The sequence below is a fragment of the Buteo buteo genome, chromosome 7 (assembly GCF_964188355.1).
Source record: "Buteo buteo chromosome 7, bButBut1.hap1.1, whole genome shotgun sequence".
Classification (NCBI taxonomy): Eukaryota; Metazoa; Chordata; class Aves; order Accipitriformes; family Accipitridae; genus Buteo; species Buteo buteo.
Genome location: NC_134177.1, coordinates 9,250,037 through 9,274,689, shown reverse-complemented (window position 1 = coordinate 9,274,689; position 24,653 = coordinate 9,250,037). Strand labels below are relative to the sequence as shown.

At 39.8% G+C, this 24,653-nt stretch overlaps 3 protein-coding genes across 3 annotated transcripts; 1 reads left to right on the top strand and 2 right to left on the bottom strand.

Annotated features, from left to right (window-relative positions):
• Positions 1-1,236: 1,236 nt before the first annotated feature.
• Positions 1,237-6,418, bottom strand: NDUFB5 (NADH:ubiquinone oxidoreductase subunit B5). The gene is made up of 6 exons (XM_075031444.1): positions 6,259-6,418; positions 5,530-5,618; positions 4,532-4,598; positions 3,700-3,761; positions 2,580-2,686; positions 1,237-1,706 (listed from the first exon to the last, which is right to left on the bottom strand). Exons 1-6 carry the CDS (start codon positions 6,383-6,385, stop codon positions 1,586-1,588), a joined length of 573 nt encoding a protein of 190 aa, XP_074887545.1. The 5' UTR covers positions 6,386-6,418; the 3' UTR covers positions 1,237-1,585.
• Positions 6,419-6,550: 132 nt separating this feature from the next.
• On the top strand, positions 6,551-13,041 carry MRPL47 (mitochondrial ribosomal protein L47). The gene is made up of 8 exons (XM_075033148.1): positions 6,551-6,571; positions 6,656-6,831; positions 7,236-7,381; positions 7,978-8,038; positions 8,826-8,922; positions 10,593-10,723; positions 12,197-12,292; positions 12,736-13,041. Exons 1-8 carry the CDS (start codon positions 6,551-6,553, stop codon positions 12,851-12,853), a joined length of 846 nt encoding a protein of 281 aa, XP_074889249.1. The 3' UTR covers positions 12,854-13,041.
• Positions 13,042-15,109: 2,068 nt separating this feature from the next.
• On the bottom strand, positions 15,110-24,443 carry ACTL6A (actin like 6A). The gene is made up of 14 exons (XM_075031441.1): positions 24,257-24,443; positions 23,203-23,279; positions 22,838-23,012; positions 22,366-22,466; positions 20,953-21,050; positions 20,130-20,224; positions 19,826-19,932; positions 19,650-19,739; positions 19,410-19,471; positions 18,966-19,080; positions 18,525-18,605; positions 17,443-17,538; positions 16,257-16,343; positions 15,110-15,628 (listed from the first exon to the last, which is right to left on the bottom strand). Exons 1-14 carry the CDS (start codon positions 24,279-24,281, stop codon positions 15,548-15,550), a joined length of 1,290 nt encoding a protein of 429 aa, XP_074887542.1. The 5' UTR covers positions 24,282-24,443; the 3' UTR covers positions 15,110-15,547.
• Between the last annotated feature and the right edge of the window lie 210 nt (positions 24,444-24,653).

Here is a 24,653-nt window from a genome sequence, read left to right as displayed (position 1 = left end):
GCTCTCTAACAACAGCTTCAATAACTTGAATATATTGCTAAAAATGTTAGATATACAGCAGTTACTAGGAAAATACTTATCTTAATATTTGCCCACTGAGATTATTCCTTCTCATGAGAAGTTTTACATGATAGAGCATAGACTTTAGCCTAGGAACTGTGGGGTATTTTCAAGAGTACCTTAAAGACTTAGGCTTATAAAATCCCCTAAAAATCACTAAAACGTGAATTTATATGCACCACACACTTTTTAATGTTCAAGAATCTTTCCTTTGCTTTCTACTATATCTGACAGTGTAGACAGTCATAGCTCTAAGCAAGCACTTCTGTCTTAATTCTGCCTTCTGAAAACACAGGAGATATCTGAGGTAATAAAACCAAAGCCTTGTTAAAGACTGTCCTCTCCACAGCTACTTGGCATGTGATTCTCCATGTCACTAGATACATACTTAAAACATGAAAGTTATGTGACAATGATAAGTACCCCTCACTAAGAGTTTTCTGAAATATGAACGTATTACTGACCACCAACTGTGTTGCCATCAATGAAGATCCTTTCTGCCACAAAGGGAGTATGTGGCTCTGTTTTAGATCTATTACCATTTAGAACAGGAAGCGTAGATCATAGCAAAAGTACCTGTTATGCTTTTAAACCTCATTTAAAACAAACCGTTAAAAAACCAACCAAACCAACCCCCCCAGAACAATGTAGAAAGATGTTTCAGAGAAGCCACTTTTTGGATGATCTACACAGAGAATCGTCCAGTTCAGAAAGATGCAAAGTCAGTCATCTTCGGGGTTTTTTTTTTTTGTTTTGTTTTTTTTAAGGGTCTGTTTAGGAAGTCTTTTACAGACACGGATGGTATAGGTGGTGAGACTGGAGAAAATGAAAGAGCAGACAAGCATAAATTATGCATACACATGAGAAAAAAATTTTAAAACTGGTGACAAAAGTAATAAAGGAAGACCAGCATGGCTGACACTATAAGGGATGAAGAGTATTAACAGATATCTAAAGAGAGAAACTTTTGAGATCATGCAGAGAAAATGATAGCAGATGTTGAACAGTATGTAAGTTGGGAAAAAATAGTGAAAGACGAGTTTGACTACAGGTAATGAGAAAGAAAGTATTTCTCTAAAGGGGCAGATAAAAGATTCCAAAGATCTGAAGGTATTTTTCTTACTTAGTTCATCTTCCACAAATTATCTGACACAGGCATTGCGAGAGAAAAAAGTCTTACAGTTTCCTATACCTTTCATTTAAAATTTTAAATACTAGAAATCACATGATGAAGACTAACATTACCAACTTGTATCACATGTATTAGGTCACAAAGCCCATTCTACATTGATGTTCTGGAGAAAAGGTGTAATTGTTGGCAACTGCCATAAGGCATTTTCTCTAATTAACAACGTTAACAGCTATATGAGCTTAACTGCCACACAATTTCTTTCCAATTATCAGAATCAACACAAACATTGCTTATTTTTATTAATGGCTGTCAGTAAACAGCAGGATGTATATTACATAGCAGTCACAATTTGTTGGTATGCATTTAAGACCATGCATACTATCTTAAAATGATTTAATTGTCAGGTGTGGATTTCATAGAATTGTCAACGAGATTTTTATCTGGTGTTTCATAATGATACCAAGGTCCATCTCCCCTGTGTCTCATCAGTCTGCGTGCCTCCAACTGCATCAGCCTAAAAAAAAGGAGCAACAAACACACTCAGCATGAAGTTTGTTGCTTTTGATCATACATATATTGATGTTTAACATCATGGCATTACTGACAACAGCAATAAGTTTAGCATCTGTGGTTTATAAATACTACTGAATCATAGGCAATACCAAAATATGAAGGGTTCAACTAAAACATGAGCTATTACATCCTGCTATTTCAATTTTTTTCAGCAAGTCATCTCACAAAAGAGTAATAAAAATACTTGCAGTTGTGTCAAAGGTTCTTGCCTCATAAGGGGCTATACAGTTTTGATATAGTTTTCAACTAAAAATAAATAGGAGCATGGAAATCAGAAGTAAATGTGATGGTAGAAGGAGCTATGCTGTCTTGGTCCCAATAGCAACAGTTTATGGAATTCAGACTTTCTTCTACCACCACAGTTTACTCCTGAGTAAGTATAGAATAAACTCAGTACAACGTTGTTGCTGCCCACAAAATTTTCAACAGCTACAAGGAACATGATCAGTCCTGTAAACTGTCATTTAGCTACTCAGTTAAGCTATGAACACTAGCAGTAGCAAAAAGAGCTGTCCATTTCCTGACTCAGGAAGACACAGCTATACCTTTATAAATATGAACTGTTTTGAAGAGACAGTTGTTTTACAAGACTGCCCTTGGATCATTCCAGTTCTGGTAATCTTAATACTGAGAAGGCAGGGACTACAGATACTGTAACTTCCACTTTGCCACCAATCAGTGCAGCAAGCACCCAGGGTCAAGTGATACATGGATAAGCACGTTATGTCAGCATCCAACTCAGTATGTTAAGCAAAATAAGAGAGTCAACTACAGTATGTATCAGTATTTTAAAACCCTCAACTATATAACATACCTCATTTCAGTTTTCTTTGCTTCGACATCAAGCAAAGCCATCTCTTTCTCATAGTCCTTTTCAGGGGGGTCAAGGAAGTAACGAGCTATCCAGCGACTTATAGGGTGCTGGAAAATACAAAAGCAGAGGTTATTCATGCAACTTCCAAGTAGAAATGTTGTCATAACTAAATCATTTTGCACGTTCCTGGTCTTGAAAACACATCATCAGCACTATGGGTGCTGCCATTCAAACCATAATAGTAAAATTAAAAACATGTTCAACTATTTGTAACGTCAAAACCCTAAAAAGCTGTATTTTTTTTGCCATTTTTAATGCCAAGATAACCTGCAGATGACTATTCTGTAGCAAAATTAAAAGTTAATGGAAGACATGTGATTTATTTTCTTTCTGTTGAAGTAAAGTTCCTTAAACTGCCCCTGTAATCACAGAAATGGACTCCAAACCTTACTTTGATCAGTAACATTTTAAAGTTTTGCTTCCGCATAGGAACAAAAGTCTAAATGAGTCAAAACAGTCATAGTAGTATTGCTGAATTCAATAACTTCCTATCAAAACCAAAAAAGTGCTTGCAGCAAGAAGCCAGGGACTAATTTTAAGAAAATACAATGAAACGAAAAAACTATAACCTTGAGTTTCTGACCATAAAAATCTTCAATTCTAGATATAAAAGCATGTGTGATGTTGGACTTTGAAACAAAAGAAAGTAAGGTCACTATAAACTCCAGTATCTTAAGATGTTGTAGTTCTAGAGCAAGAAACAAAGAGAAAAACTGCACACTAAGAATAAAGAGAACAGAAGACTGTTCTTACTATTTAGGAATATTATAAAAGAATTCTTGGCATATATCTTCAGCAATTTACTGGCATAAAGTTACAGATCACTTGCATCTACTTGTGTCAATAAACAGATTTCCTACAGCAACACGCACATTCCATAAAGCAGAAAATAAGCAAGTTTACTAAAATCATAATTGCACAATTCAAGTTCTACTACACTGATATCCAATGGCAGGGATATGGCCATCCTCATTACCACATTCCACACATTTTACTCCCAAAAGCATCATCAGGAGGAAGGCTGTCCATAACATGCTGCCCTTTTACATGTTACACTCACTTTGTAGTATTCCCAGTACTCTGGGATATAACCTTCAGGAATCTCTGCAAGTTCAGCTTCACCTGACAACAAAAGAAGGGGAGGAACATTTAATTCAAGTATTTTTTTTTTTTTTAAGTACCTTATATTCTGCCTTTCACATTTGGAGAAGATCATTATTTCACACAGAGAGCACTTAATCCCTCAATCTGAACTCTATTCAGAAAAATTGGACTTGCATTTTTTTCCAGACACTTCACACTGCATGTATCTCACAGGCTTTAAGCCACACAACAGAAGTGTGAAATTAGCAGCTGTACAGAAGAAATAACTAAGATCGAGTCCACAGAAATGCCCTTTAAAGTATTGAGCTAAAAGCATGGATTTTTCCTAATTTCTCTAGTAAATGAATTCCATATTATTACAGTAGTAGATTTAAAACACATATTGCCAAGCAGAATTTTGGCTTTTTTGTTAGATAAAAATCAACAGTTGCCGTGTATGCAGCCTTCTTAAAGAAATATGTAAAACAAGATAATACAGACTCCTCATCTGAATACTGAAGAACTGTTCACTAAACCTCACTGATGTTTGAAAGGCTGTCAAAAGATAGAATTTCTCCATTTTTAAAAATGTGGAAAGCTTTTTTTTTTTTAAAAGCAACAACTACAGAAAAATAAAAATACTGGGAGCATCTTCTAGGTACTTATACAATATTACCATAATTGTTAGGCCTATTTCATAGTCTTCCAAAGACCAAGCCTTAAAGGATCTATTTTTTCTATCCAGCGTGCTTAGTTTCTATTTAATAATTTTAACCGTGTACTTAGCTTAGTCAGGACAGAGCACTCACCAATGAAGACGTTGACATATGTTATGAATAGTGCCACTGGTACCCCTGTCAGAAATATATAGAATTTCTGTATAGGGGAGAAAAAGAAAGAGAAACAGTATGGGAAACTCAGAAGCCTGACAAAATTTAGATGAGGATAGTCTGCAAATGATGTAACAGCCAATAACTCTTAGATTCGCATTCATAGGTTAGATAGGGATGTTGTAGGCAAAGACATATTGCTGCTTAAAATGAGTTAATTAACAAACTAGAATACAGAAACAGCGATGCTGTGTCAGTCCATGAGCCTATTTAGTTGTGCTTTCAATCTCCCAGGGAGGCCAATCTCTGCAGAAGCAGACAGTAATGCTTTCCCTGAATGCCATCTCAGCATCTTGTGATGACTGGCTTCAGCATTTAACTGTAATGAGGCACTAACATCAATGCAATGTAATCCAACATAAATACAACCACTGCTGGCTTTGGTAACTGTGGAAGACCTATAAAGGAAGCCTGATCACATGAAGGGAGTTGTATCAAGTTGACTGTTACTTGTCATAATAGGCTTTATCCGAAACCTAGTTTTTTAGGGGTCAAACTCAGGTCAGGCTTCCCAAGTCTAATCTCTGGTGTTAGTGGGTTTAGGTAACTGAAGGCAAACCCTGCAGAAGAGTAACTTAATAGGTTTTAAAAAGGCAGATGGAGTGGAAAGCATTTGGAGGGTACACATACATGAATAGAGACGCATAATTTAAGAACGCTACTACAGCATTAATTTAAGTACCTGTCATAATCTTTGCCATTTAGCCAATCTTTTTACTTCATCTGGCCCTGATTTTATGACGTATGACAGAAAATTCTTTAGGAGGAGGACTGAAAATTCTGGTGTATGTGAATAGTGCCAACCACACATTAGATGCTGTCATGTGAACAGTGGGGAAAAATTCTATTTTAGAGTCTCTTACACCATTTGCAAGAGATGCGTTATACTGAGTGTAATAAATTTGGTTTTAACTCACCAACAAGTTCAGAAATCGAGTGTCATAAAAACTTGTTGCCTTGATAATAAACATTCTCTTCCCATGGCTGCTGCTATGTCGTACAGGAGCTGAAAATTGAACCAAAGTATTATGTTTTCTTCTCCCTTTGGTGATTGTGCCAGGATAAGGTCAACGATGCATATGAAAAAACCAAAAGGTATTTTTCTTCCCGAGTTTAGACATAGATCTATTCCTACCTGCCAGTCCCAACAAATAAGTCACTGAACGTCAGTCACTATGCAGGGCCAAGTAAGCTCACAGATGAGCCCGTCAGCAAGTCTGGCCTCCCGCCAACGTCGATCCACGTTCTACCCGAGAAGTGTAATTTCTCAGCGGCACGGAGACACACCTCGCACCCCGGCGAGGGACCTTCCTGCGCGCTGAACGCCTTTCCTACACCCGCTCACCCCAAAGGGAGACCCGCCGCGGCGGCCCGCAACCACCGCCGCCCCAGACCCGCCTTCCCGCCCCACAGACAAGGTTAGCGGGGAAAGGCCCGAGCGCAGCCACCGCCCCCAGCCGCGGGACCGAGACGGCGGCCCTCGCCCCGCACCCGCTGGGCCGCCGAGACGCCGACCTCCCTGAGGCGGCGGCCCCTCTCCTCAGGAGGGCCCCTCTCCTCAGGAGGGCCCCTCTCCTCCGCTCCCCAAGGTCACTCGCCCCTCACACGCCCGCCTCCCGGCCTCGTTCCCGCCGCCGAGACCCTACCGACGGTGCCGGGCAGGCGGGCGGCTCCGGCGAGCCAGGGGAGGCGGGCGCCGGCCGCCGCGCCGCTCGCCGCCCGCCCAGCTCCCCAGGCAGCCGCTGCCCGGAGCAGCAGGCTCATGGCCGCCATAGCTGGAACTGGCACGGGGGCGGGGCCGGCGGCGCCGCTCTCCGCGGCGGAGGTGAAGCTAGGCGGGCGCCATCTTGGCCAAGGGCAGAGCCTTCCCTCTCCTTCCGGCGCCCTCGCGGGACGCCGTCCGCGGCGCTAGGCATTGTGGGAGGGGCGGCGGGGGCGATGGCGGGCGCGGCGGCGATGGCCGCCCTGTGCCGGCGCCTCACGGGCGCGCTGCGGCTGTCGGGAGCGCGGCCGGGCTGGACGGCCGCCGGCCTCCCCGGGTAGGCACCGGGGCGGGGGAGGCTGAGGGCCGGGAGCCGGTTGGGGTGGGCCGTGGCGCGGTGTCCCGGAGGAGGGAGAGGCGCCCTTCGCGGCCTTGGCGGGAGGCAGGCTGGCCGGCTGCCCTGGCTTCTGACACCTCGGCTGGGGGTTGCGGAGCGGCTTACATCGTCGGGCAGAGGGTAAGCGTAGAGTGAAGCGTTTCCCTCTGCACCTCGCTGTTTTGCCAGCCGTTATGCTTCCAGCGCGGGGTTTTCCTTGTGCCTGTGCGCCGCGTTTACTGCTTTTGCCATTTAGTTAAAGTCAGCGTAAGAGGACGTAGCTCAAACTTACTCTTTTTTTTAATTTTCAAATTGTTACTTATCTCGGAGTATCCGGAAATGATAATGACATGAGACAAAGGGTAGGGGAGAAGGCAACACTGAGAAGACGTTTTTATGAAGAACTGAACCTGTGCCCTTTCCCCTTAGACTGTGGTATTCATCTGTCTGTAGGACCTGTGCCCTTATGAAGGAAAGGAACATTCTCATTTAGCTGAGTATTGTTTTTCCTATCGTATATAGTATCCCCTTGAATTTTTATTCAGATTGACGCTGAACCTATTTCACGAGAACCTAGTAAAAGTCGAGCCCCTCCATCAGTTGAAGTTTCTGCACACTACTTTGTCTCGGAGAGGTCTGGAGGAATTTTTTGATGATCCAAGAAACTGGGGAGAAAAAACAGTAAAGTCAGGTGAGTTATATTTAGCATTTCTGATAGTGATCTTTGAGCCACTTGTGCTCAGCTGAAATCTGACCTACTCTTTTGCATTATAGGAAGTATTCATAGCTACATAAAATTTTTTTATGTATATGTATGTAAATATGCTTGTGCATTTTGCCTGTTAATTTTATTTTTTTGTGTGTATTCTGCGTTTTATGAAAGCAAATAGCTATTATGCAGTAAAATACTTTGCTGTAAATCCTCTGCCGTGCTCTTATGTGAGAGTGTATCACAGAAGAGACATTCTTTGATGACATATACAGTACCAGGGAAGAAAAGTATTTCAATATAAAGAATCATCTTACAGCTTTCCCTGTTCCTAGCTTTTTACAAACACAAATAAACAGTACATGTCATTGGCTTTTTAATGTATTTGTATATTCAAAGCAAAGCTGAATATCCACAGGAATAGCTTTCTAAGAGATAGTATTTTTTTAAAAAGTGATCCTTATTCTGTTGAGTCAGCAGACCCTGCTAATAGAAGCTTTTTTTTTTCCCAGAATAAGAGAAGTTTGTTCTAGTTAATTGATTTTTTTTTTTTTTTTTTTTTTTTTTTTTTTTTACAGGGGATGCATGGAATATAAAGCAGCTAAGGGGTAAGAGTAGTGAAGATTTGCACAAACTTTGGTAAGTAAGTTTTAGTGAAGTAGCTTCTCTTCTTTCAAAGCAGCTCTGCCTGTTTTATTAAACTGTGGCTAGTGAACTTACTAGCCAGTGAATTTAGTTTGCCATACAGCTCTGCATGCTTAAGCCTGCTTTGGACTTGGAGCAGCCCAAGTTCTGGTACTGCTCAGAATACAAATGCTGTACTGCAACTGCAGGTGGTTGTGTGATAGTTGCGTCTAGTACAAGGGGTTCAGGTTTGGTACGAAGAGGCTGTGTCTGAGCCCTCTGGGGGTTGTTCAAACTGCAGGACAGGCTTGGTTGTAAGTGACCTCTGGCGGGCCTAACCACTGTATGAGATCAGGTTGCTCAGGTCTGCATCCATTCTGATTTTGAAAGCTTCGCCACTCTAGGCAACCTGTGCTACGGCTAAACTAGTGCTGAATTATTACTGTGAATAGTTTTTTCCTTGCTGTATCTTGTCCTTTTGCTGTGCACCTGTAAGAAGAGTCTGGCTCTGTCCAGGTATTGGAAGACTACTTGGTGTTAACCTTTTCCTTCCTTAGCCTTCTTTATTCCAGGTTAAGTAAACCTGTCTCTCTCAGCCTCTCCTTGTATGTCATGTATATCAGCCCTCCCCTGCCTGCCTCTACGGGGCTTTCTGCAGTTGGTCAGTATCTTTTCACTTCTCTATATGAAGCTAGCAGGTATAGGATATGGGATTATAGGTTGGACAGCTGTGCTCTATCCAGCAGGGTAGTGCATGAATAATCCAGAAATTATTTCTGAAGTACTGTGCTTTCTGATCTAGGTATGTCCTACTGAAGGAAAAAAACATGCTTTTAACTTTAGAGCAAGAATCAAAACGACAGCTCAGGCCTATGCCAAGTCCAGAACGATTAGAAAAGGTAACTTTTTCATACTAGCTAAAAATATAACTCTAAGTAAAATTGCTGAGTGAAAGGTGAAGTGTTGATAAACTTGTTAAAGACCATTTTTTAAAATTATTTCCCTGATTTTAGTATATGCACAAACACTGTGCTCAAGCAACATAGTGGGAAAGGCCTCTCCACCTGTTACATAAAGAAATATTTTGCCATGTTCATGCCCTGAAACTGCACTAGAGGATTTCTAGAAACTTCCTGGTAAAACTTCTACATTATCTCTATCCTTACCCTCCACAAACTTTTTTTAGCTACTTAACTGTTGCCAACTTCTTGCCTCTGACCTTGTCTTCTCCAAACTTGAGCCCTTTGGTTCTTTGCTGTCCTCACTTTTGTCATTCATTCCTTCTTTTGCATTATTGCAATTCTGCCACTAATTTATTAAATTCTTTCCCTGGTATCTTTGCCACTGAAAATTTCATTTACTTATAAATCAATTGCACAGATGGAAATCTGCACCTTCACTGGCCAATTAAATAATCCAGCTGTTTGACATGAGAGATATTCTCAGATACTCCCCTATCTGTCCAATTTATTTATGGAAGAGTCTAACCATTACATTGTTAATTTGAATTTCTTTGTATAGTTAATAATTTGACTGTTACTTGCCATCACACACATCCGCAACTGCATTATGATCTCTCTTTTTTGTGTCAGACATTGCTTTTTTTGGTCTTCTACTTGTCATTTTCATTGCTGTACTTATAAATTAGGGCAGATCTAATGTAAAACCCTGCTCTGGATCTCCTAGTGTATCTTGTTCTAATTTATGCTAATACGGTTTCTCAACTGTACTTCGATTCCCATTCTGAACAGTATTTTCTGCTTAGTCCCACCTACACATCCATATTCAGCAATTAAAAATCACAGTAGAACTTGTTTTGGGAGGGAACTTAAGTAAGTGGCCCCAGCACTTCAAAAGTCAAATCTTACTAATTGCCTGTTTGGTTTTGGCTGAAGCCCAAGAAAAGTAGAAGTCAAGCACCAGTTAAATACTATGATTGCACTGAGCCAAAATACAGCCATCTGCTTATTAAAATTAGCTCTAGCGGCTTCCCAGAGCATTTAACATGTTGCCATATGTAATGTGTGGTACAGCAATATTATGAGACAGACCTGACTAAAAACCTTCAACTCGAAGTGTCATAGTTTGGTCAAGGCAGCTTTCTAATCAGCCAACAGGCATTACTGAGGCTGTGACCAGACTCCAGAGTGAAAACTAGAATAACAAACAGCCAGTGCAAACCATCTGACAGAAACACATACAGCATGTCTTCTATTTGCTTCTACTTCCTTTCTGCCTCAGAGCTTTCTGTACTTCTAGCATCAGCATTAGATCTGGCTTTGTGTATTAGCCAGCTAGTCTTTAATGAGATATCAGACTGTCAGTTATTTCATATTTGTTCTGCTTGCAAGTTAGGTTTTTAAAGCACCCATTCTTCACTGTTCTAGTACACAGAACCAATTCAGCTGTTTCACTCAGTTCACAACTGTGAGATGGCTCACGATGGAACTCCTAGTATGTTTTACCTTTGCTTTTCCTTTAAATATTGTCTTAAATCTTCATTTGAGATCTTTTAAATTGTCAGCATTGTGTTCTGTTGGCCCAAGCTGAAACCATTTCCTACTTCCAGGTAGAAAAGTCTATGAAAAATATAGACTTGGTTGTCAGAGAAAGAGAAATTGCTTTGAGGCTTTTACAAACTGGCCATGAAAAACCAGTACCTGGCGAGTGGAGACATGACTTCTTAGGACGCACCTACTGGTAAGGAAAAGAGAACTTTTTTTTCATGTGTGTCAATTTTGCTTGCGGTACATCTCTTTACTAGAAAATCCTTATCTAATCAAGAAAGGATGCATGTACTGTATGGAAAGACACATGTTTTCTGGTCAGCATTCAGGTGCTTCCTGAGTTTTGGTTTTTGTTTTTTTGGTTTTGTTTTGTTTTTTTTTTAAATGTGGTTATAATTGCTACTAAATAATTCAAACTCTACCATTAATTATAACAAAATTAGCTCCATGTAACTAATATGATTTCTGTACTCAGAGGATGTCTGTTACTGTAACTATTCTGTAACACATGAATGAACTAGGGAGTACTGTTCAAGTTGAATCACCTGGACTTCCCTAATTATAATGCAAAATCCATATATTGGGCGACAACCACCCAAAGTACTGCATGAGACCACATAAACATCTGTTGGAATTCCCTACTAGTCTTGGCAGATATTTAACTTTGTTGGAAGCTTCTACCTTTAGAATTATTTATTGTCCAGATACTTTCAATAATCTGTAATTTCAGGTGATGATGCTGAAGTCTCTGGCAGGACCTGCTCTTTCATTAACCAGTATTTTACCCTCATCATATTGGCATTTGAAGCACTAACTACAGTATTCAGCTCTGCAATAACAGTGTAGATAACAGAAGGTCACACATTATAATAATGCTGAATTTTCATTTGTTTACCCATTAAATATAAATCAGCAGAGTACTAAGTGCACTAACCATTAGATCTACATCTTTAGGAATGAGGCTTCTGTATGCCTCTTTCTGCTTGGAAACATTGTCCATGAAGAAGGGTTTGCCCATATACTTGGAAGCCCAGTCCCCAGTTAAAGCAGGGGGAAGGGACAGACAACATGAAATGGTCTTTAAGCATATGCATGCAGAACCTCTGCAATACACATAGTAGTAGGTCTGATGCAATGTGGATGCACTGGAGTCTGTAGGTGAGTCTGCACAAGCCATCTGTGCAGCCCAAATGCAAGAGAAACCCCCAAAATAAATAAGAGTCTATATTTAGAGGGAAATACTTACGTTCTGGCAGATTTGCTCTTGACATGACACTCCTAATACTGGCGTTTAAAAGAAAATTGTAGTAGAAACAAAACTCTCTTCACATGCAGTTTGTTCACATCAGCTTTTGGAAGTTTTCTTATGAAGGAGTAACTTTAAAATATAAATGCAAAGAATCATTATCTACTATAGTGGGCCCTCTCTTCAAACACCTACAGTTTTTAAAGTATGACCACTTTCTACAGAAAGATGCTGAGCTATGTATGAGACGTAGTTATAAACCAAGCCAGCAGTAGAGCTGAAAGTAAATACCCACATAGAAATTCTGCGATCTACTGGTCAGACCACTTTATCACTGTACTGTAACCAAGTGTAACTGGTAGAATCCAAGAATGAAGACAAAAAGTATACATTACATAATCACTTATCTGTCTTTAATAGGTACACTTATAAGGAATGGCCAATACCATGGTACTTGAACAAAAGACACAAAAGGAAGAAATTCTATTACTTACCTCATGTGAATCACTTCATCAGGTAAAAAGACTTTTTTGACATTGAAAGTTATTTCTGATCTGTTCTTCAGTCCTTCTTATTCCACTTTGCAAGGAAAAAATAGTAGTAATCTTGTTCTTTTTACAGCTAGTAGACTGAAAATAAGGCTTTTTAAAATTACAGCTTGCTCTGTTTCTTTTTGCTCTTCCCATTTTAGTTATTAAGAGATTTGGTTATCTATGAAGTTGCACTGTAAAAGTAACTTTACATGCAGACTACGTAAGATCCTCCCAGAGGTTGAATTTCTGTAGAACTCAAAAGCAGAAGAAAAAAATAAATTTGCCTTGCAGGCATTTTTGCTTATCAAAAGCTAATTAACAGTGAAGTTGTTAATCACTGGGAACCTCTATTTCATTAGAGGGTTGAGCTTATTAAGGTTGTTACAAGCTATCTAGAAGTTAACCACGCTGACTTCTTTATTTCAGACTCAGACTTGAAAAATCTTTACGCAGAAGGGCAAGGAGGCAAAACCTAGAGAGGACGAGGCGGAAGGTCTTGGAAAGGAAGTTCCCTCACCTTGCCATAAAATCTCAGAGCCAGTAACATGCTGGAAGAGCGCTGCAAGCAATTGGTTGAGTATCTCTGACTGGAACATGAAACAAGTTCTGAAACCAGTGAACAGCTCGACTGAGCATTCCTGAGAGTCTCTTTTTTTTTTTTTTAATCCCACATTTGACCTAAATTAAACTTGTGATCTGGAATTAAAAAGCAGCTTTGGTGCATAACTCTAATTAATCCTAACAGTTGTTTCTAGAAATATTTGAAAAATGACTTATTGACCAGCTATTATGAAAGTAAGATATACATCATTAATAGTGAAAAGCAGCAACTGTCTGCCAGATGAAAGTATAAAGTGTAGGGATAATATTTACCTGGTTTAGTTTAACAAACATGCATTAAAACCAGACAGAAACACGAGAGCCTCTGAAGCTCAAATACTAGCCTTTGTTCCCTGATCATCTGAGTTACAGGTATGTCACCCAAGTTACATGTGCTTTCTGCACAGAAGCATGGGAAAATACACTCTTCAGTCTGCTACGGCAAACTTTTTTCCTGTTTTAAGTCTGGCTTGTTAAAAAGTATGAAATATTTAGTGTGTCAACTTGTGACAATGTGGTCTTTATACCTAGATTTCTAGGTACCTATGACAAATTCAAACATCTATGCAATGTTTTTTTGCAGTGTGCAAAATGTTTGAAGGAAGACTGGTAATAGTCTTCTATGAAATTGAAGTAGAAAGGTACTGCTACTGCGCCCAGTTGATGGTAAACACCTACTTCATGAAAGCTTTTAACCTTCAGATGAGATTGTGCAGAAGTTTAGAACAAAGTCACAAATACTAGTCTTTCAGGAAGCAAATGCGCTATGCAATATAATCTCATAAAACATGGGAAACTCCAAGGGAACCAAAACTGTAAGAGATAGACGCCTCTCCATCATCTTGACCTTCAGTTACTCCTCTGCATCACACAAAATACCCAATTCTTAAACCAAAACTCTACAGAAAGTGTTTTGCTCTCCATAAGGTGCTAGAACATTCACAGATAGCACCATTATACTGTAATTTAACATACACAGAAGATAAGTTGGATTAGACATAATGAAACCTAAGCACATGACACACAAGGAAAGCTTAAAATGCAGTCAATTCATGAAGAGAAACCAAAAAAGCCTACTTCAGATCTTAACCTCTAGCTACAAGCTGTCCAGTCAATTTTAGTACTTCATTGATGCCACAGTAACTTTATAAAGCATTACTCATTGCAGCATGCTAAGTTACGAGTTCAGTTGACGTTCCACGTTCTACTTGAATGCAAACTAGACCAAGTCTTTTTCTTCCGGTATGACAGCACTAGCTGGTGGCTTATATCACCTATTGTAGCTGACTTTAAGTTTGCCTCATTTTGTAAGAGAAAGATGGTTGGTCAATAGCTTTGAAAAATCTGGACTAAACAACTTTGTCCCGAGCAACTAATGGTTATCATGATAAGACAAAAGCAGATGGTTTTGATAAATTACTTTATTGTTTGGAGGTAATGTGAAACTGTTTCCAACTAGAGGCCTCATCATTATTTACCCAAAAGGTCTTTTAGGATATGAAAAATTTAGCAGTACTGTTTACATTATTATTTTTTTTAAATCAGTTAAATCCTATTTGGTTTTCCGCAGCTTTTAAGATAAGGAGCAAAACTTCATTGTGTCCCAATACAGAACATCACACAGCTGTAAATTAAAGTAAGCTTAAGGGTAACATAGAACTGCATCTTGACAGCCAGTTCCCGCTGAAAAAAAAATCATCTGACTTCCTCCAACCCTGAGTGCACACTCCCCATTGCAAAATGCAGGCACTTACTGACCCTGCTGTGAGTCATCTGAGGGGGCTATACCAGCCATAAACCAGTAGTGACTGCCCCTTTGAGTTAGAGCTCCCTGTAAAAACATCAAGCCACATCCTGAGGTCTTCTGTGACTATTCTGGGCTTGGACAGACAATTCTTTGCCTTAACTTCCCTGGCTCAAACAAGTTTTGCTTCTCACCTACACCACAAAGGCATTATATACATTCCTAGAAATCAGGTGGAAAGCACTGATTCTTTACTGAAATGAAACTGCTCCATAATAGAGAATTAGCAAACCAGTGCTTAATGTAACATTCACTACATGGAATGTAACACTTCCACAGGACAGTAAAAGTTTACACTGAACTGAGTCACCTATAGTAGATTACTAAATACAAACTTTCCATTTTTAAAACAAAAGAGTAACTTTCTCTGCAAGTACTCACAAAGTTGCTCAAATATAAAATACGAAATTTTATTTTTTAAGAGAGAAAAAAGAGCAATTTAAGGCCAAAGTACCAGCAAGGAAGACTAATATATGAAAGTAGATGAGATTTTTAATAAATCTGCATGGGCATTTGCAAGGTTATGCCTCTATCTATTAGCTAACCTGTAAAGCTGTTCCCAGGAAAAGATACTAGAGAAAATAGATATTTATACAAAATTATAAAATGCTTGTTACATGAATTATTGCTTTACAAGGGATGTAAACATCCTTTTTCTATGATAGTACCAATTAGGTCTCTCAAAATTTCTAAGGTTTGTTAAAATGGAACTTGAATTATGCAAAAAATCCAATATAAACTTTCTACAAAAAAGAGTCCATCACATTCCTGAGTATGCTAAAGCTATAAAACAGAAGGAGCACTGAGCAGGCAGCAGTTTTCACAGTCAGAGGTTTAAGGACATTTTCTTTCTACACACTGTTTCCCTCCTTCTTCATATTCTTGCTTAGAAATCCACATCTGTTGAAAAGTACCCTACAAAAAAAACAAAACAAAACAAAACAACCACAAAACACACAATTAAAAAAAAATATTTAAAAAATCAGAGAACAAATGAAGGTGAAGTGAAACATGATTAACTTCTCCTATGATGAAAAACAAGCAAATCTTTACATTAAATGAGGTTAGAGGACTTGACCTCCTTAACTATCTTTTCCTTTGAGTTTTATATTGCTAGCAATTAAACTAAAGACAGGAAGGTGCAGCACTGTAAAGCTGATTTCAGTCTCCCTTTCCCATACTGCTAAATTAATCCCCACAAACCATTTCAGTACTCAGTAACTTATAGAATTAAGCTCAGGAATATGATGCAGAAACAGGTTTACTACGTTCATGGTGTACTATATACATATCATTTCTGGATAGTGTACGTCAAGCCTGCACCTTGCCATTAAAAATGGGAGAACATGGCAAGTTATTTTTTGATTAGAAATGCTCATGTTTTGGTTTTTTTTTAAATAGATTCTCTTCACCTTACCACAAGGATAGATAAGATTATTATTGCTAGGGTAGCACAAACCCTGCAACGCACACTTAAGCAGAATTAGCTTTTTCGGTGACAGTGCTGCTTAGCATAGCAACATAGTAACACAGGTTTACTAACCAAAGAAGCCAAAATTGAACCACCAATCCATGAGCTGAACCTCCGCTCCACTGTTGTGTTGTTCGCTATCAACTTCAGGCGCATGCTCTGAATAGAAAAGGAGGTAAAATGAAAGAACAATCAGACAAACTGTAGGCTGGTGGCCTTTAGGGAGAAGAGAAGGACAGCACAAGGAATTTGGTGTATATACCAACATGCAGGTGAAACAGGTCAATTTTATTAAACTTGCAATAATGCTCATCTGCCCTGTACTTAGAATTCAAGAATAGCCACAGTGGAACAGAACATGTATGGCTTTTGTCTTGTCTCCCAAGAGGGAGCAACAGCAAACGCTTAAGGTTAGAAATAGGGCAGGTAGAGAGCAATAATACTTGCACTATATATTGTCATCTCTAACACTGGGCTACTTAAAATGCGCACTGGGACTAAAATGTCTAACATTGCTGAACTTAACTCATCTAGTGCTTTTTAGACCCATTCCTTCCTTTTGTTTTCAAAATGCCTCATAGCAATAAAATCTTTGCATTTCAGTGGGTTCCTCCTCACCTGTTACAAGAAGCAGTGAGTAACTACCTTTCTCAGTTTCTCATAACATTCATTTCAGAGTTGCTACAAGTAGAACATTTTTTCTTGAATATGAATATTCAAGAAATATCATAAGCTATATGTGCTCTCGAGAACACAGGTGTAAGGTATTAATACTTGCTTTGACATCAAGTGATTAAAAAAGAAAATACAAGTATGTTAAATCACCAGGTTTTATCTATGGGTAGGTTGAATTGCCTGTAGAATCCAGGAAGAACAATTCCCATGACAAAGTGACAAGACCTCAGGCAGAATGACTGAATATGCCGCAAATTAGTCAGCAACACTTCAGAAGAGAGACCATCAAGGGAAATAGTGGCTGTTGCTTAGGGACAATTACAGAACTTAGAATCACAATCTGAAAGCAGGAATGAAGAAGTAAAATGTTCAGAAAGCAGTTGCGATATCTGCTGGAATTCATTTCATACAAGAACTTTTCAAGACTTCTTTCTTTAGAGAAGGAGATCTCTTGCCCCACAGAAATCTCTTCAGCTGTTGGGTTCCTAACAATGTGGAAGCTATGATACATGCATGTGAACTTATGTGACAGAAAAGCAGAATGATAAGTAACTCAATGCAGTAATTTAAAGAGTTGTTTTACCGGTGGAGTTTTCTGAGACAGCTCTCTATTCAATCTGTCTGTGAAACTCTGTATTAGAGTGTTTCCTCCTGCTACAATCACACTGCCATAGAGACCCTAAAAAGAGAATAAGCAACCTACAATATTATCTCTGAAATCATTCTGAAAACAACCATTTCACAGAACAGAGACGAATGGCACACAAGTACATATAATCAACAGCAATACTACAATTACTTGATGCCAACAATATTACCTCTCCCAATCCAATTAATTTTTTAGTCACCTGAAAAATATTTCAAGACAGCTTAATATTAAACTATACAAAGAAGACAGAAGCTATGTGATTAATGGTTCTAAATGATTTCACAGAATATTTTCTACTACAGAGAACCCTATACCTACAGATATCTCCTGTAACCACACAGTTGGTTTTCCTACAGCTGGATATTCCAAGCACACAGGAAAACCCCACAGCACTGCAACAGTTTTCAATCTTACTAATGCTGCAGTTGGTGAACAAAAACCATGGCCTGGCCTACTAAGTTTGCCTGACATGCCAGTTAAAAGGAAAAATTTTTTAAACAACCCCCATGCGGTCCTTATCAAACTTGAATATTTTCAAGTTGACATCTGAGAAAGTTAGAACACAGTTTTAAAAAGGAAGTTTTCCTTTAATACCTCTTTTCTTTCTTCTAATCTCTATAAAAGTTCCATATGATTAGTTATGTTTAGAAAGTTTATCTGCCATGCCCAAAAATCTGAAGATAACACTCAAAGTTATGAACAGAAAATGCTCATTTGAAGCCAACCCAATGCACATTATGCAGTGCCAGCCACAAAATCTGGACGTTAGCTATTTAAATATAGGTAGAAACACCAAGTAAAAGTAAAAAATCCTGATTTAGCATTTTGTAAGACAAAACTGTAATTGTACATATTCCCATATATAAATATGTAATACTTAAGAGAATTATTCTAATGTGTTTATCATTATCCTAGGAAATCTACGTTTCCTCATCAACAGTGTTCTAGTCCCAAAAAATTATATCAGCACAAAAATATCTATGCCTTAAAATAATACAAGTCTGACTAACACTTACCGGCCTGATGTCTATATCACACATTCCAACGCTTGTTGTGACAACGTGGCTCACACCCAACATCGTGTTACCAGATAAACCCTAGAATTAAAATTAGTAATCTACACATCATCGCTTCAAAAGAGCAAGGCATATGAAAGCCCTGAATGAGTTGAATTTACAAGTATTACTAGAGAGGGAGCTAAACATTACTTAGGGAAAGGAGAAAAAAAAATAAAATCCTATTATCCCATTCAGCTCATCACTACCCATTTTGAACTACATTTCGTCCTTCGTTTGCCCAACCCTAAAACAACACAGGCAAATTCTACCCCCAAGAGAACCATGCAGTGTGAACACACACATACAAATCATGAAATTAAGAATATCATAGAAAAAGAAGCCATGTGATAATCTAGTAATTTAAAGCCTTCCAATTACTACAGATCATAGTTGTTTTACCTTTACATTTGAAGGGTCAAACAATCCCTCAGGGATTTTTAGACGCTCAGCACCAAAGTCACAGTTATAGCCATTGGGGAACTCGTAATGAACTGTTGGCATCTGTGCTGCTACCCTAGAGCATCAGTCAGAAAGTTAACACATCAAAGCTCTATGTAAACAAGATGTTAAGTTATCTAAGTAGCATTATAAACTAAGGTTTTAATGGGAAAATTGTGATTGATATGACTTACACATTCCATAATATTTAGTATGATCTCATGCATTTTGGAATATTAAATAAAAAACTATCACCTGGAAGTATACTGTATTTCTACTTTCAGAAATAAACAGTTTTTATCTAAAAACTTCTTCTGCAATAAAGCCAGCCAACAGTAATGAACAGGGTAAGCACCCCACACACAACTGGTAATTAATTTTACAAGAAGGAAAACAGTGACGTACTGTTCATCATAGGTTGAATCTGATACTTGGAGGACAGAAGCTTGGAAGTCCTGAATGACACACTATGGAGTTAAGAATAATATGGTTATGAGAATGTCAATTTTCAATTTTATAGAATTTACAGAATTGATACTGACTTTTTAAAGATTTTCTAGTTCAAGAGGAAAACCTGATATACTCACAAAACTTCTTTATGGGAGGCCTAGGGGAGTTTGAAAGTGGGAGAAATGACCTACTTACATTACACATGTAGTTGTGCCAAGACCTAGTGACCTGGGGTAACTTCTCTTTTCTCTTCCAATTTGCTGGCGACCCCTCACGAACTGCCTCCTGAGATTGTAGGAAACATGATCATCAGTTAACCATTTAAGCCTCTCCCCAAGCAAACACTTAATAAATAAAGTTACTTCCCCCACCTTTGAAGCAATCATATATGGAGGAATTATCTCTATGTTCATTTCCTGAAACAATTCCCGGCACTGCATAGTAATAAAGTCTCCTGCAAGTGGTGATTTTACAATACCTAGAAGACAAAAAGAGAATAAAAAAACCAAAAACATCCCACCAACAAATAAACTCTCCCTACAAACTATTTGTCAGTGAACACTGTTAGGGCTTTTTTCCATATTTAAGGGGATACTTAATAACAAAACTGTAAAAGCAGAAAGAAAGCTAACTCAACCTTGATACTACAATGCTGTTACTCATGAAAATGTTTACCTTGCTGAAGTACATATCCATCATGCACTGGAATAGCAGTGGTGTGTGTTGCTCCGCTATCCAAAATGAGACCTGTAGATCTCCCATTAGCAAAACTAGCCAAAAGGATTAAGGAAAATATTGTAATTTTCACTTTAGTAAAAAATGTTGCCATACAGTTAGCGCATAACTAGGAATGAGGACCATGATGTGTTATTCCTTGGCTCTACAAAAGGATTTGCTGTTTTCCAGTGTGCATTGTCTTTCTAAAAAGCGCACAACCTCATAGAGGGAATGGCTTTCAGCTTCTATCTGTGAACTATCCTGAGCTTTGGACGTACAAAGGTGAGACTTCACATGAATATTATGCAGCAAGCTCTAAGTACATCCAACTCATTTAGACTCTGAAGCTGGAAACATGTTGTTAGTTTAAAATAATTACAAATATTCATCTTAAGGCTATGGGAACCTCAAGCTCTAATTACTGTATTTAGTAGTCTGGACAACACCATTTCAGGTCTGTACTATTCTTACCCATGGTATACAATGGCGAAAAAAAATTAGAAAGGCAGGGGGGGAGGTGGGGAGGGGAAAGACAATAAAGACAACATTGCCTCCAAGGAAAACAGTCAGATTGGGAGAACTTCAGAACTGAGCTCTAAAGCTTTAAAGTTCAGAAATGGAATTTGTTTACTTCCTCCTTAGATGTTTATGGAAAAATTAAATCCGAAGAAGAAAAGTTAGACATGCTGTTATACTAGGAATTGCCTAGAATAAGTTTACTGTAATTTCCGGGGGTGGCAGGGAGTGGGGTGGGGAAGCAGTGAAAAATTCCAAAGGATACGCTGTTAGAACAGCAGTTTTACACAAGAAAAAAGCAGGGATGTTGTAGTGTTCAAACATCAATTCAGTCAGTTTTTCACGCTTTGCTCTAGTATTCCACTAGAAGAAAAAAACCAAACCAAACCACAAATAAGTGACAAAAGGGAGATATGTTTATCTTGAGGATAATGAGAGCACACTACATGAATGCTAACATAATAAAGAAGTAATTAGAATTATTATGGCCACGGTTTCAAGTCATATCAAAATTCTATAGAGGCAGATTTCTAGTAATTTACTTCTTTAGAACCTTTTTTATTCCAATTGTACTACAATACATTAATGCTTATCTATCACACAGAATTAAAAGTGATATACACTTACTGTTACAACAGATTTCTTTACACTTCTATAGCTCTTCCAGTATCAGTCTCTCAAAGAACTCTCTAAAACAAGTAACATGCCCATTTGACAAGGGGAAAGATACATGAAATAACTTGCCCAGTTGAAAGAAAAATAAATCCAGATTTTCCTGTTTCCAAGGTATCTTCCTACAGTTCTACTGTACTTGTGAATAAGCCAGGATATGTATCAAATATTCTACACATTACTGAAAAAGTGAAGTTTTTTCCAAGCCAATACATAAAAGTAAGATTAGGTCTGCAAGGAGAATGTTAACGGGAACCTCTATTCAGACACCCACTGAGCCATTAAACATGAAATAACCATTCCAAATTCATCCATACTCCACAAGCTACAATTCTACACAAGGGAATAATGAAAAAGAAAATCCTTTTCATAAGATTTTATTAAAGAAAGGCATAACTTTTGTATGGCATGTCTACCTTTTGTATTCTGACTTTAAGATCTGTCCTTCAAATGCTGAGCATTATTAAGTGAAAGAAACCTTGTCCACCTATTTTCCCAGAAATTTGTATTCATCCACTTCACTTACCTTACAGGGCCATTTACAGAAACGAAGACAGAAAAATTACAGCTTCTCCATTATAAATATTATTCTCTGTCACGTAATATTAGTTGTAAGGCTGAATGAAGTGGCAGATTTTGAATAGCATTTTATTAAGCGTAACTTAAGAAGACATCCAAACATCTTTTTGCTTTTATTCTAGGCAGTAATTTTTTTTTTAATTCTGTCTTCTTTTTGATAAATGAAAAACAACAGCACATTGCAAATACTTTCTAACAGAACTCAGGCAAACTATTTCAAATTGTTTTCTTTTTTAGACTTTTTTTTTTTTTTTAAACTGATTACTTTCCAGAACCTGGCAAAGTATTTTAAAATTGTTATTTCTATAGCTAAGTCTTAACACTTGAACCTACAAGCCAATATCAGACTTGTCCAAGACTAATGTTTGTAGAGTCAGCAAGAAGATACAGTTGAGACTTATCAAAATCCAAAGCTGCTTTTACTCACTGGTGCTTCGGACATAAGGACAGGATGCAAACTTGCTTCAGATTTAATATGCATCTTGTAAGTGTGATCCAAAATTGCCTGGAAACTATCCCAGTCTTCAACTGTAACAACATTGAAGCAAGCAGATTAGTTACCTCTAAGTTTTGTTCCATTTCATAAATACATAAAGGTATTCCAACACTTTTTTTGCATAGAGCTCTTGAGTCAAAAGCTATCCTCCGCAGCCATACAACTCCTTTAATAGCGTTGCAAAATTCTCTTCCTCTGTAATCACGATGATCATAACATTTCAAGAGTTATGCTGAAAGTCCACTGAGACTGTAAACCAACTATACTTCATGCAATGTGTAAATCAGGCATCCATTCTTCTGGCTTCTGTTGCCATACATAGCATCTGTTTACATGAAAGCTATGACTTTGCAGCCTAGCAATGCTATTTTAAAAACAGGTAGAAAAAGACAGAGCACCATACTCATTCCATTTTTTAAAGGTGAAATGGCCTCCATATTTTCCCTTGGAACTCTCAGGGCATTGGTGTCTATGTAGTAAGTTGGGCCCCCTTGTTTGCCTTTGTCACCATCTATCTCCATCAGAGTGCTGCCATTGTCCCTTTCTAGCACCACACCAATGGCTGTTGGAAAATCAACCTGTAAGGCAAAAAGGTAAGCAGTACATGAGAATTATTAACGTTTTGGGTGGTTTTTTTCCTCATAAATTCTGAGCTTTCCCTATACAATACAGTCAGAACAAAAACCAGCATATTCTGAAAACTCGTAACTAACAAGACCTAAGGCATAAATTCAAGTTGCATTTCCATTGAGTTACACAGATTCTCACCTTTGGACAGTCCTCGCCCGCATAGCCTGCTCTCACTGTATACGAGCCGATGTCAAAAACAAGAGCCCCGACTTCATCTGAAAAGATTGTTAATAAAGAGGTAGTGAATGGTTATTACACTCTACTACAATCCTGACCCTTCCCTGCCCACTGTCTGTTTTGCTTGCAGAAGAAGAAAAGCAAGTCAAGGCATCTTTTTCAAGGCAAGGAGAAAGTTCTCCATTCAGAACTCCAGTTACTGGAGAGCTGTTAGAAGACTGCAGACAGGCTTTTGCTTGGACATTCCAATACCTTCCTTTGGCATAAATAAAAGGGGAATTTTAACAGAAGAGGGAGAATACAGTTGCATCCAAATAGATTACAAGATAAAGCTTTCAAAAGGTGCTCGCTTAACAGTCACACGAAGCCAGACGAGCCCAGACCTCCTGGGGGTGATCAGAATTAGAACGGTGGCCCTGAAGACACCGACTTTGTAAATGAAGGCTGCCACACCACGAAGCACCCTCATCCCTTGCGTGTACGGATCCTCGCTGAGGTGCTCTGCACCCCCTCAAGAAAACCAAAGTCTGAAACAAAACACCCGGACTTTAGTCCCGACGGAAGGGTGTGCAGAAGTGCCCTGGGAGGAAACGACACCCCGGTTTCCAAAGCGCGGGGTTTTCTCGGGCCACCCTGCACCCCAGCAGCGCTAATTCAGCCCAAGGCCACGGCTCGGCCGGTCTCCGAGGGAAGCATCTCAGCGAAAGGACGCCGGGAGGGACAGAAACGAGGCCTGCAGCCGCCTCCTCTTCCTCACGCATGCTGCCACCCCGCCTCTAAGAAACGGAGGGACGGGGAGGGCTCCGGCTCCGCTACGGACTTGTGGGAGAGCCGGGCCGCGGTCCGTCCCGCCCGCCCGCCCCCCCCGGGTTCGGGGCCTGAGGGAGCGGCGGGAGGCGGGAAGCGCCCAGGGGAAGGCTCGCACGCGCCGCCTCACGGGACGGCGCCGAGCCCAACGGTCGCGGGGCGCGGGGGGGGAGGGGAGGACGGGCAAGCGAGGCGGCGCCGGACTCACCTCCCCCGTACACGCCGCCACTCATGGCTGCCGCTGAGGCCCGCGCTGCCCGGCCCCGGTGTCCGCCGGCTCCTCTCCTCGGCGATCCGGCAACAATAGCCCCTTCGCCCCTCTCTTCGCCCGGCGACTCAGCCTAACCTGCAGGCCGCCGCCTTCGCCGCCAATAGCAGCGCCGCTGCCGCTCGCCCGCCCACCGCGCGGCGCCCCGCCGAACCGCCGCTCCGGCACAAGGGCCAATCGCGACCGGAGGGAGGCGGGGTTATGCCGCGGACAGCCAATCCTGAGGCAGGAAGCGGAAGGCGGGCGGGCGGGCGAGCGAGCAAGCGTAGGTGCAGTGTGCGGGAGCGGCGGTGTGAGGAGAGTGGCGAGGCGGGGAGGTGTGAGGAGCCGGCCGGTG

Bases quoted from the DNA above. Each gene is read 5' to 3' on its own strand.
- NDUFB5 (XM_075031444.1), bottom strand. From the start codon at position 6,385: ATGGCGGCCATGAGCCTGCTGCTCCGGGCAGCGGCTGCCTGGGGAGCT. The intron at 5,619-6,258 runs GTAGGGTCTCGG...TTCAATTTTCAG, and splicing joins CCGCCTGCCCGGCACCGTCG to CTCCTGTACGACATAGCAGC. The intron at 4,599-5,529 runs GTGAGTTAAAAC...TCCCCTATACAG, and splicing joins CTCGATTTCTGAACTTGTTG to AAATTCTATATATTTCTGAC.
- MRPL47 (XM_075033148.1), top strand. From the start codon at position 6,551: ATGGCGGGCGCGGCGGCGATG. The intron at 10,724-12,196 runs GTAAGGAAAAGA...TGTCTTTAATAG, and splicing joins TTCTTAGGACGCACCTACTG to GTACACTTATAAGGAATGGC. The intron at 12,293-12,735 runs GTAAAAAGACTT...TCTTTATTTCAG, and splicing joins CATGTGAATCACTTCATCAG to ACTCAGACTTGAAAAATCTT.
- ACTL6A (XM_075031441.1), bottom strand. From the start codon at position 24,281: ATGAGTGGCGGCGTGTACGGGGGAG. The intron at 19,081-19,409 runs GTACGTCACTGT...CTGATGCTCTAG, and splicing joins GATTCAACCTATGATGAACA to GGTAGCAGCACAGATGCCAA. The intron at 16,344-17,442 runs GTAAAACAACTC...TTTTCTATTCAG, and splicing joins TGTCTCAGAAAACTCCACCG to AGCATGCGCCTGAAGTTGAT.